Raw genomic sequence first — 12,563 nt, 5'->3', positions numbered from 1 at the left:
CAAGGCAAGCACAAGTTTAAACACACTGCTAGCCAAGGGCCAGTGCGCACACACCATCGGCCAAGTGCAAGCCCACGTGACAGTCCAAACACCCCTCCATTCAGGCGCCAGTCTACACAAACTCCATCCAAGAGCCAGTCTACACACACTGCCAGTTAAGCACCATTCCACACAAACTGCTATCCAAGCACCAGCTCACACACACTGCCAGCCAAGTACCAGTCTACACACACTGCCAGCCAAGTGCCAGTCCATGCACACCACAAGCAAAAGCCAGTCCACACAAGCCACCATCACTTTTTTTAACAAATAAGAAAAACAATCTGAAGGAAATGAAAAACCAACAAATACTAACTAAATACATCTAACAACTGCCAACCGTTAAACTGAGCAAAGTTATTTTTGGGTGTGGGAAGAATGTAATCAGGAAAGTAGCGATCTTTCAATGTAGCCACATCCTCCACCACTCCAACTCTAGAAACATTTGCCTTCTCAACAATAGCAAGACTGTCTATTACAGACTGCTGAAAATGAACAAAAGTCATCTTTGGATCTCGAGAATAATAATTGAATAAAACAAAAGCATTGAAAGTTGCCAAATGAAACAAATGAACAGCCAACTTCTTACACCAAATGTATGACTTACGAATAGCACTGTAAGGCTCCAACCTTTGATCTACTCTATCTACACCACCCAGGTGCTTATTGTAGTCTAAAATGCACACAGGTTTGTGCACTTCAGCAACCTGCCACCAAACAGTCACAGGTGATGTCCTTTCATCAAGAATAGTTGTCAGCATGCAGACATCTCTCCTGTCTAAACATTTCACAGCTAGATGTTCATCACTACGCAAGGCACTCCATTGTCCAATCTGACGTTTTTTACATACAAGCTCTTTAAGGTAACCTTTATGGATAGAGCTGATTGTGCCACATGCAACAGTGTCCACTTTGAACAATACTGTGAACAATTGCATACCAGTGTAGACGTTATCTACATATAAATAGTGATATTTGGTAAAAAGTCCTCTACAAAGTTCCCATATCATTTTTTCACTGACTCCAAAAGTGGAGGGACAACCAGGGGGGTCAATAGAAGAATCGATACTAGTGTATGCCCTGACATAACAAGAATTACTCTCAGACAGTATATACATCTTAATTCCATAATGTGCCCTGCTAGGAATGTACTGCCTGAGAGCCAAACAGCTCTTGAACAGGAAAAGCCTCACCCAAAGCTATTACTTTCCCTTGAACATAGATCTCTGAAAAATTATCTACCTAATGATCAAGGACAGGCCGAATCTTTAAGAGACGGTCACAATCAGGGTGATCCTGTAGCAATGCATAAGCATGATCAACAAAATGCAGCATCCGAAGCATAAGCAAATAACGATCACGACTCATGGTTGCAAGAAATATAGCAATTGCCATAAAGGGACTGGTAGACCTATATGAAGACAGCGATGGCTTCCTTATCACTCCCATCAAAAAAGTTAAGCCCCAGAACTTCTTTCCCTCATCCAGATTTGTGGGAGTCCACCAGCTAGCTCAAGAGTGGGACTTAAGGCTGGTGCAGTTGTCCCTCAAATACTGTTCAGCATACAAATTAGTCTGGTTAATAATCTCATCCCAAAATACGTGGTCCATAAACAACTGAAAGAACTTAATAGGCGAAAGGTTTTCAATATTGACTCTACACCCTGCAACACCACTGAAGGCAGGCAACACAGGCTGCACCATGTTCAGGCCCGGACTGGCAATGCCGGGCACCGGGCAATCCCCCGGTCGGCTGCCAGGGGTGGGGGCCGGTTTTTTGGACGGGGGCCGGTTTTGTTGCTGCGTGTGGGTGGGGCCGATTTTATGGACACTCAGTACAGTGTAGTAGTCACTTACTACTGTACTCTGCTGCATGCCTGCCTCAGTCTCCTCGCTCCGTGTGGAAAAAGGTACAACTTTCCTAATACATTGGAGAGCAGTAGTGTCATTTTAGAGTTTGAGGTTGCGTGTGCGCAGATGTCTCCATATCCGCGTCTGGGCTGCCTGCTTTTAGTTTCAGTTCCCCCCTTTAGGGCTGGGGCGGGCGCGGCTTTTGGAAGTGACACATGCGCATTGGGGCTCGCGCAGGACCGTGACGACGAGAGGCCTTCTCTCACCGGACCATGATTTAATTATGTCTAGCCCCCCTGGCCCTGCCTGTCCCAGTGTCCCTGCTGCCGAATGTCCGCCAGTGCCGCCCGCCGCCAGGTGAGTGTTGTTTAAATATTTGCAATCAGATAATCCCTCCTTTGTACTCACCGACGGCTGGTCCATTCTTCAAATTCCGGGCCCCAGGACGGGGAATGTCTGTTTTCGTTTCCATTGGAGAAGCTGTATGCTGTTTGCTTCTCGACAGTTGTGCCGACTTTTTGCCAGTTCCGATCGAGTTTGGGTCAGGAGTCGATTCTATTTAGTAATTGGGTCGTTGCTGCGGGGCTTGTGAAACAAATGATTGCATGGCCATGTAAATATCTTAGTGATCATGAAAGTACGCATCATGCTTTGAGACACTTTCATGAACACTGATGTATTAAAAAAAGTCACCCAATAGCAGCGCTGCGCTGGCTCAAAGCATGATGCGCTTTCACAATCCCAAAATATATTTAAAAGGCCACACAATCTGCATTGCACCTCGAAGGCAGAAATACTATGAAGGCTTGGCTCGCCAAAAGCCAGACAATCTCGGGGAACAGTCCCTAGAAGGATATGGGGCACTGACCTGGCAATCTGTAACCACCGTACACCATGGAGTTCTCCCGGGTCTTCTGAGTTATCCCTGGAGAGTATTTATCATAGCTGCCTTTACCCAGTGCAATTCTGTGTTTGCTCTTTTGTCACACTTAGCCTGTCCCCGCAGAGCATTAAACCTAGGATGCAGTAACTTATGCATATATGTAGCCTTTCTTCTTTGCTTCTAAATCAATGCCAGATCATACAGAAGTAACCGTTCACTAGTGCTTTAGGAAAACTGCTCTCTATCACTCCTGGCTGTACATCCTAGAGCATTTGTGAACTGCCTCTTTAGATTATTTACGATGCCTGCCTGTATTGAGGGCACACCGTGCCCTGCCCTCTGTTGTCTAGTTACACCATTTATGCTGACCGCATATAATCAGTGCATTCTGCTAATACCTCCTCTGCCATCTAAGGCCTGCTATACTCAATCTTTGCACATGGGAAGATCGGTTTTAGCCCTGGAGTCACACTATAGAGGCTCTACTCTGACTAAGTATAACCAGCAAATGCTTGTGTGTCATAACTTTATCACCTCCCACCCTCCCTTGGTGATATGACTGCGTCCCCCCTCCGACCTCACTTAATGGAACTCTGCTCTTCTGTTTTTTTTGTGTTTTTTTTGGTTCTTGACCTGAGAAAATCTACTATGTGTATATATATGTATATAGAGATAACTCTAATCACTAGTATATGCAGTAGACCTTTGTACTCTCTACCATTCCTATGTGACTCCTAGAGTTTATCCATTTGTATCTCTTCCTTGAGTGACTGTACATCTTGTACATTTTCAATTTTTTCTGTTGGTATCTTTCATGTAGCGCATGTAATCCTAAGTCCTTATGTTTTGCAACTGGTTCTTATGTAAAGTGCTCTGACACCTTCGGGTAAAGTTTGCGCTATATAAAATCGCATTAAATAAATAAATAAATAAAATTAACTTGCAGAACACATCTGTCCTTTTTTCTTTAACCCCTTCACTGCAAGGCTGATTTCCCTGCTGTGCTGGGGGGGGGGGGCGCACAGCTCCCCGGTGCTCATGACGAGCTGAGCTCGTCACGGCCACACCCGTTTACTTAGAACGCTCAGCACAGCAGGGGAATTAGCCCCGCGTGTGAGCGTTCTAACAGTCATAATGAGGTGAGCTCGTCATGAGCACACGGGAACCGTGGCTCATGATGAGCTGAGCTCGTCATGAGCATGGGAAATATTTCTTATTGCCAATCATCATTATTTCTCATATTTATTCAGTATTTTAGTGTCTACAATTGTTATTTAAGGAATTTTATGCTAATAATCTATTATCACAGCACATGTTTGATTGATTAATGGGTATGATGTGCAGGGTGTGTCTGAATGTTTCTTTCCTTTTTTCATGATTGGGATTGGGCTTTTTGTATGTTTTGTATATCCTTTAGAGTCACATGTTTAATTTAAACTGCATGGTTTGAATGAAGTAGCGTCACTTGCAGTGTTAAAAATTGGTAATCAATGACCGGTTTATTTTGTGCACCATTGAGTTGGTTCAACGGTTATCAAATTAAGCTGTCACAATTGGTTTATGCACATGGGTTGGTTTAACATGGGGGAACATTATATTCTGTTCACAGTGTAAAAGCACGTAAATTCCAGTGTTGAATTTCTTTCATTGAGTTTATCTTTAAAACATCTTATGGGTTTTAGGACGGGCAGAGACTTTGAAAGCGTAATTAGTTGAAGTATGTTTTGATGTTGTTTTCAATATATTCACTTTAAGGAAGCCTTATTTCACTTCTATGATCTCCCAAACAATTCTTTCTGAATCCACCTCTCAGGTATCCCAAACCTCATTTTACTACTGTGATTTCCCTAATCCCTTTCTAGAGACTCGTCCCACCTCCATCTTTCCTTTTACACCTCACAATCCTCATCTCACTGCTATGATCGCCTAAATAACACTTTCTAGACTATTCCCTCTTCCATTATCCTATTCAATCCAACTAACAGACTCGCATGTCCACCACTCAAATGAACATGATTTTCTTATACTAACCCACCACTAATCCTTTTTGGGTTCAGGAGTAGCGTGCTACTCGCCGAAAAGTGCTTTGACGCCTCATCAGGGGTAGTTATATATATATATATCCTTTGTTTCCCCTCCACAACAAGAGGCCTTATGGCTCCTTGACTTCAGTTTTTGTTATGGGCAACAGTTGTGCGCTGCTTCATGGCTTCTGTCACCCCATTAAAAGACTATTTAAAACAAAATACATAGTGGTATATGGATGCTTCACATTGTATTTTATCATGAGTTTCCTAAGAGGATTTGCTTTTCCAGAAGATGTGAATAGGTATTTCTTTTATTCAGCATATGATTTGTACAGTGCATACTGTCAATTGAGTTGCATTCTGATGTACTGAAAAGAAGTTGTGGGTGCATTGTTATGGCAGGACTTGATTGAGAGCTCTGGAGTTGAGGCAGAATGCAGTGCTAGTTTCGTACAGTGCCTGTCAATGGGTTCTAGAGGTGTCAAGACTACATGCACCTCCAAACGTTGGCCTCTCCACATACCACAGAGAGTGACGTGTGAGGCCAATAACATGAGCTCTATCCAGGTGAATACGCACTATTAGGCAGTTTCTGTGATTTAGCAGAACTAATACAGAGAGAGGGCTTTGGGTGTGCTCACTTCAATCAGTTCTTTTTGTGGGGTGTTCATGGTTTGCCATTTCTTGGAAGGACTGTCCATCAAGACCATGGCATGCATATCTAAATTGCAAATCTGTCTTGAGACCCCTCATATGGTTCTGTATGTGTGAAAATGCACTTTCTTTTCACATTAAGTAAAAGCTTGGAGTAGTATTTGCACTGATAATTTGTTGCTGCACTCGCATGCATGGTCGGATACTTGGTGCACATAGCCTTGGCTGCAGTGCACAGAGACCATACACTACCGCACACAAAAGAAAAAATTTGAGGGAACATTGGTCAATACCTTGGTCAGGACCGTTTTACGGTTTCAGCAAGATTCTACCGCTCTTTAGGTAAGTACCAAAGTCCCGCTGGTTGCATTATCAGCCCCCCCTTTCTCTGCGGGGTAGTACGTGCTTTCCACAGTGCGCTGGTGCTTCCTCTGGGCATTTTGTGTCTCCTCTGGGATGCAGAGCCCTGTGGGGCAGTAAGTGCTTCCCACAGGGCACTGGTGCTTCCCTTGAGCATTCTGTGTCTCCTATGGGAGGCTGAGCCCTGTGGGGCAGTAAGTGCTTCCCTTGAGCATTCTGCGTCTCCTCTATACCAGCAAGTTAAAGCCGAAATAGTGCGCTTCAATGTTATAGAGGAGGAAAGAAATAATACCTTTCCAGGAAAGGTATCTTTGTCATGATGAAACCAATTGCTATTGGACACTTCTCCAAGTAGCTGGCCGGTATCTCGAAAGTGCACCCGAAAAGAACCCCAAACGTGTCCAACTTTCTTTTGAGAGGTCGAAGAGCTAAAATCCTAAACGTGTCTCCGAGTGCCACGGTTGCCACACACGCTATACAAATAAATGCACTGAGCTAGGCGGCCTGAGGGGTTATTTCTTAATGAGCGGGATAGAAAGCAACTGTTTATTCGTGCATGGCCCCTAGTTTCTGGATTTAAATACATCTTAAATAAGGTAGTTTTAAGTAGTTGCCTCTTTAATCAAGATCAAATTAGCCATAAGTTACATAACATAACCGTTTCCCCATAACTGGGACTCAATGAGCAAATAAAACCTTTTATTCAAGGGCTATTTCTTAAGGAGCGTGTGTACTCTGTATACCACTCCGCTCTCTCCTGAATGAGGAAATGTAAATGTATTTACATAATAAAGCCAATGCTTATTTCATCTAATAATATGCAGCATAATTTGAGATTCCATGCAGCATAAATAATTCAAACTCTCCTAGTAATCTTCGAGGCACTTCAGATAGCAACTCATTTCACTTGCTGTGCTGAGCGCACAGTTAAAAAAATGTATTGTTTCTACACCTAGAATAACCACACAGAAGCAAGAGCGACTGGAATAAAACGCAATATTCGAATATTTCAGACTACTGGTGCTGCACAGCAGTATCTAAAGAGGAGGGAGGGACCGCATATGCCACTTCTATACGATGCATCTTTTTATGCGGTTGTACATGTTGAAGCAGCACATTGATTGATTCAACAAGGTAATCTGTGATCTGCCCCGAAACAGTGGCTTCTATTTCCGCACTGTTGTTTATCTCATCAGTACTGCTACCTCGCTCAGGCCGGCAGTCAAATATGTAATCAAACAAATACGCGAAATCTGTAGCAATTTTACACTGACTGACTCCTTTTTGCCTGCCACTACAAAATGGTATAAAGAAACCATCATGCTGCAGTAAGGAGAGCCTGAGGCCAGACCACATCCATCACTTAAGAGGTATTGATTGGTACAGGTACCGTACAGTAGAAATAACACCGGCCTTCCGCGTTGTAGTTTCTACCTAACTTTTCAAAACGTTCCCATTACAGTTTGCATTGCATTGCCTGCTAAACAATCTCGTTGCTATCTCTGAATAATTATAATACTGATCTGTTGAGAATAAAACCAGATTTACCGTACCACACTTAAATGCCCACCACTGCGACCCCCCCCCACACACACGAGATCACTGAATTGTACTGATAAAGCAGGAGATAATTGTATGTTATGGTTACATGGCCAGTGTCGTATCTAAAACCCAGTGATGCCATTAAAGCCAAGAAATGCTGGGGATAAGGGAAATGAAAGGGGTGAATAATGGAAACTTGGGAGGAGAAAGTAGGGGGAGATAACAAGAAAGATGTCCTGTTCACTCATAAGCTTGATAAAGGATCCATTTTGCCCTTTAGGAGCTGGTCCAGGTACACCATTGTACAGTAACCAAGGTCTGTGAGGTGCAGCACTCGTAGATATTTCTGCCAAGAGAGTTCTCAAAATGCATTTGTGAGAAAATCCATGCAGGGGCCCTACTGCTTCTCAAACTGGTGCAGCTGGTGGTGTACTGTAGCTGAGATCTTCTCCATAATCAGGGTGTGGTACAGCTTGTGAAGCCAGTCAATATCTTCCGGCATATCGCCCATACCCCAATGACCATTCACTGTTTGCATGTGAATTACAGATGCGCACGTTATAGGTGTTGAAACAGGTGGGCGGAAAAGGAAAAGCTACAGAAAAAGTCCCAGCGCCATTAGCACATGTAAAATGTTTTTTAGATACATATTGTTCATACTGACTACTGAGACATGGTTAGATAAGTCGCTGCCGGCCTCAGATTCCTCTAAATTAAAATCCGGTTTCATCTGCTTTATTGAATCAAAAAAGGCAATTTTTGTTGGCTCTTAGGGCTCAGTGCACTTTACTACCACTAACCAGTGCTAAAGTGCTTGCGCTCTTTCCTTTGAAACACGGTGTCTTACACCGAATTGGCAATTTTAAATTACTTGTAAGTCCCTAGAAACGTGGTTCTACATGTACCCAGGGACTGTACATTAAATGCTGCTAGTGGGTCTGCAACACTTATTGTGTCACCCACTTAAGTAGGCTATTTAAAGATGTGTCATGGCAAGGACAGGGCCTTTGTGTTAATTTTTCATACTTTCTGGCTAGGGTGCCATTTGAGACATTTCCATGCCTTCTGTCAGCCTGGGTGCTTATGTGTGACGTTTCCATGCTTTCTGGCCTGGGTGCTTAATTATGCATGCTATTTCCATATTTGCTGGCCTCAGTGACCTGGAGCTGGAGGCTCATGTGTGACATTTCCATGCTTACGGCCTGGGTGCTTATATGTGACGTTTGCATGCTTAGTGGCCTGATGGTGTGACCAGGCCTGGGTCAGTGCCTTGGTGTTTATGTGTGACATTTCCACAGTTTCTGGCCTCAGTCAGCGGCCTGTGTGCTCATGTGTGACATCACATCAGTGCTTAATTTGTAACAACGTGAGTGACAATTTACTATGCTTTAAAAGTTAATACAATCTAATATGTAATGAAAAATGTGTTGAAAAATGCTTTGTTTTGGCCTTTCTGTCTCTCAAATTTTCTTGGGGGGGACAAGTTCAAGCCCCCAAACTCCCCCTAGTAGTGGTTGCTCTCTGTGCTTGCTCGCTACACATCATATGGGGGTTGGTCTCACTTTTACTTTGCTCTCTCTGATTCACTATTGTGTCTATTTTTGATGCTCTCTGAAAGGATGTCTATGGGTACATGTGACTGGGTGGCTAACCTGGTGCTCTTTAAGGTCATCATCTACTATTTACTGTACTTTGAAAGTTGATACAATTGAATATGTAATGAAAAATGTGCTGTAAAATTCACCCTTTTGGTCTGTCATTTTCCCAAATTTTCTTGGGGGGAAACCCCCCCCAAACCCCCCTAGTACCAGTCGAGCTCGCTCGCTGCGCTCGCTCGCTACGCGCCAGGCGGGGGCTGGTCTGCAGAAATTTGCCAGGGCTGCTTTCAGTTCCCAGTCCGGCCCTGACCATGTTTGGGGCAACCCAGAGTTCAGCACTCCCAAGGAGAAGCTTTTCAGCCCCAGGCTGTTTTCCAGATCTTGCTGCACTATCGGCGCATCAGTTTACGTACTGAGAGTGGATTCATCATCAGATGATTCCTCTCAGACAGAAAATTAACCTCCAGAATCTTGGACTTCATCCTTGGCCTCAGAAGCAGAGTCAGTCTCAGAACCATGGTCAGCAGAAGATTAAAAAATAAAACCAACAACCTGCTGAGCAGTCAACCTGCAGTTATTCATAATCCCTACCAATAAAAGTAGCACAATACTGTGTAAAATAAGTACTAAACAAATGGTGGCTTTATCAATCAATCAATCAAGTGGCTTGTAAAGCATGACTACTCAGCCGTAAGGGTTTCAGGGCGCTTGAGGGGGATGGGTTATCAAACAGAAAGTAAAACTACTGGCATATAGTAATCTGGAAGCAATAGTCAATTAATACAAAGCACACAAAGACCTATATACTCACTAAATTACCACTCACTTTCCAGAGACAGCAAGACTGAGGATCAACTGCTCTTACTCTGCACAGGCACATCAAACACCAAGAAAGTCCCACTGGAAAGGCAAAAAAACAAAAATCAAAAAGAAATGATCCCCTAAGGGGAGTGACCCTTGCCCAAGGGGTCGCTCCCTTTCCAAACCTAATCCCTGGTGTCTAGTGGCTACTGCACCCCAGAGGGCAGATCAGCATAAAAATATATATATGTATGGCCCCCAAGGGGAGCGACCATGCCCAAGGGGCATCACTCCCCCACTCGCCTTCGTGGAGACAGACACAGGGAGAAAGGAAAAACCCATTCCTTTCCCCTGTGCCTTTCTGGCTACCAACTCCCTGCCCCCCACCTGGAGAAGGAATCACTGACAACGAGTCCACGCAAATGGTTTCCAGTATGTCCCCGGCACCATCTGATGATGGTGTGCTGTACATCATCAGATCGCAGAGGGCAGGTCGGGGGAGTGGAAGTGGAAGCACTTCTGCTGCTCCCCAATAGAGGTATGTTGCAGGGAGGGCTCGTGGGGTGTGCGTCAGCGCTCCCAACATGGGTGGATGCTAGATTGACCTAGAGCCGTCCTCAGCACACGACACACTGCTCGTGCGCTGAGGATGGCTGCAGGCTGAGTTTTCACCAAAAGTGTTAAACTTAGAGAGAGTATGTTGATAAAGATAACCTTGGGCTACTGAAATTACAAAGCATGACTTCAATCCTCGTCAGCAAACGGCAATCTTGCTGTTATTGGGTCTCCACTCCTTTGCAGGTGTCTTTTTTTCTGTACTCTAACAATCATTTACTGAACTATCTTCTTAGTAGGTGTCTAATTGAATTGAAAAGCGATAGCTAAGCACATAAGTTAAACTGAAATGTCCTAATGGTGCAATTTGAAAGTACATGGTGATATATTTGACCTTTTCTTTTATTTAACATGCCAAGGACACATTTTTACCACTATGTATTTTTCTTTGGTCTCAGTGCTACATGTCTTTGAAACAGTTCCTCTAATAAAAGAGAGGGACCCCAACAACCAAAGGGGTAGGGTTCCAAAAGACTGTAAGTCAAGAAAATGTCCCCTTTGGATAAAATACAAACCAAATACTACACTTACAACCTCATCCTTACAAACATAATTAGTTCAATCCTCACAGTATAACAAGAGCAAAGATGATGCAAATGGTCAAAATTAAAAGCGTATACAATTTATTATAACATTCAAAATGCGTCGATGCTATTTTGAATAGTGACACGCTAAGTCATTGGACAAAATAACTTCTCCACTCAAGATATATGTACAATTTGGAGTTTGATTTAATTATGTCCGTTTCTATTTTAATTAGAACTATTTTCTATGTATTATACCCACTGTGTCATGATTTTTTTGTGCAATTATTTTATTGTATTTTCTTCTTTTATAAATGTTATAATAAATTGTATACGCTTTTAATTTTGACCATTTGCATCATCTTTGCTCTTGTTATACTGTGTGGATTGAACTAATTCTGTTTATAAGGATGAGGTTGTAAGTGTAGTATCTGGTTTGTATTTTATCCTAAGGGGACATTTTCTTGACTTACAGTCCTTTGAGACACTTCCCACACATTCATTTCACTTACTGGGCTTCCCAAGCTCATAAAATTACATGTAAAACAATTTCTTTCAAAACTTCAAATTTGCTAATAAATAGATTTACATGTACTTGCACATTTATTCTAACCCTGGGCAAAGCACTACGCTACGCTCGCGTAGTTTGCAAAGTTTCCGCTACTTCGCACTACCCAAATTGCACGTAGCACAGTGCAGCGTTCATTTTTTGCTTGATCGCGGTCCTCAACGTCAAGTTGGCGACCGCGAGCAAGCAAAATGACATCACAGCGAGACTTTTTCTTCGTTCGCGATCAGCAACATCAAGTTGCCGATCGCCAGCGTGGAAAATAAACCTGCCGCTCGAGTAAAAATCTACTTGAGCGGCAGAAAATACAGCTCGCACTGTGCAAGATGCCGTTTTCAATGATTGCACAGCTTGTCCGCACTGTGCTATCATTGAAAACAGCATCTTGCACAGTGTGAACAGGGTACTAAGCAGTTCGCGTAGTGCGAAGTGCACTTTGCGCAGCTATGCGTAGCGCTACTTCACGAACTACGTCGCGAACTACGTCCAGAGTTCATTTATTCCCTTTTGACTACATTAATCGGGCGATAGGAAGAGCATACTCGCGGCTGCACGAGATTTCTTTGATTTTAATTGTCCTGAGGAAGGTGGTGCGAGAGCAGGATCCACCGAAACGCGTCGACTTTTTAAACCTTTATGGTTTCAATTTTAACTTTATTGATTGATTGATTGTATCCTTGCACAGTGAAAACTGCCCTGAGTTCCCTTCTACTTGGGAAACCTGTCCTGTTACTACTGAGGAGGAGCCTTGCTGCCCGTGAATCCCTGTGGCGGTGGATTGAGGATACTAGGATACGGCTTGGCGCACCAGCTGCGCGGGTGTCGCTTCGTCATCTAGAACTGGTGCAGACCGTCGTGGGAAAGGCGCTGTGTCTTGTAGGGTGAGAAGGGCTGCGAGCGGGCTGCTTTGAACTCCTATCCACTCTGCTAACCATGACAATTTGTAAACATTTGGGTACAGGCTTGTGCCCTCCTCCAAAAATTGTTGACGGTATCTGTCAAAAAACCGTGTTGAAAATTAAATATTAGATCTCTGCCCGGCTGGACAAGTCCACTGAGAATATAGTATCCATTGTGTCTATATTTATCCTTTGTGTGTAA

General features: G+C 43.5%; 1 protein-coding gene across 3 annotated transcripts in view; it reads left to right on the top strand.

The window, feature by feature from the left end:
- Nucleotides 1–12,563, top strand: part of LOC144773001 (SH2 domain-containing protein 1A-like) — a 324,523-nt gene that overhangs the window by 37,460 nt on the left and 274,500 nt on the right. The window contains exon 1 of one of the 3 annotated variants that reach the window (XM_078657739.1): nt 2,120–2,247. The exons of the other annotated variants lie outside the window; for them this stretch is intronic. Coding sequence (XP_078513865.1) covers nt 2,174–2,247 — 74 coding nt within the window. The 5' untranslated portion in view covers nt 2,120–2,173. Of the gene's footprint in view, nt 1–2,119; nt 2,248–12,563 lie in introns of those variants that run through there. 3 annotated transcript variants of the gene reach the window in all.

This window comes from Lissotriton helveticus, chromosome 8 (assembly GCF_964261635.1).
Source record: "Lissotriton helveticus chromosome 8, aLisHel1.1, whole genome shotgun sequence".
Taxonomy (NCBI): Eukaryota; Metazoa; Chordata; class Amphibia; order Caudata; family Salamandridae; genus Lissotriton; species Lissotriton helveticus.
This window is presented reverse-complemented; position numbering and strand designations above follow the sequence as displayed.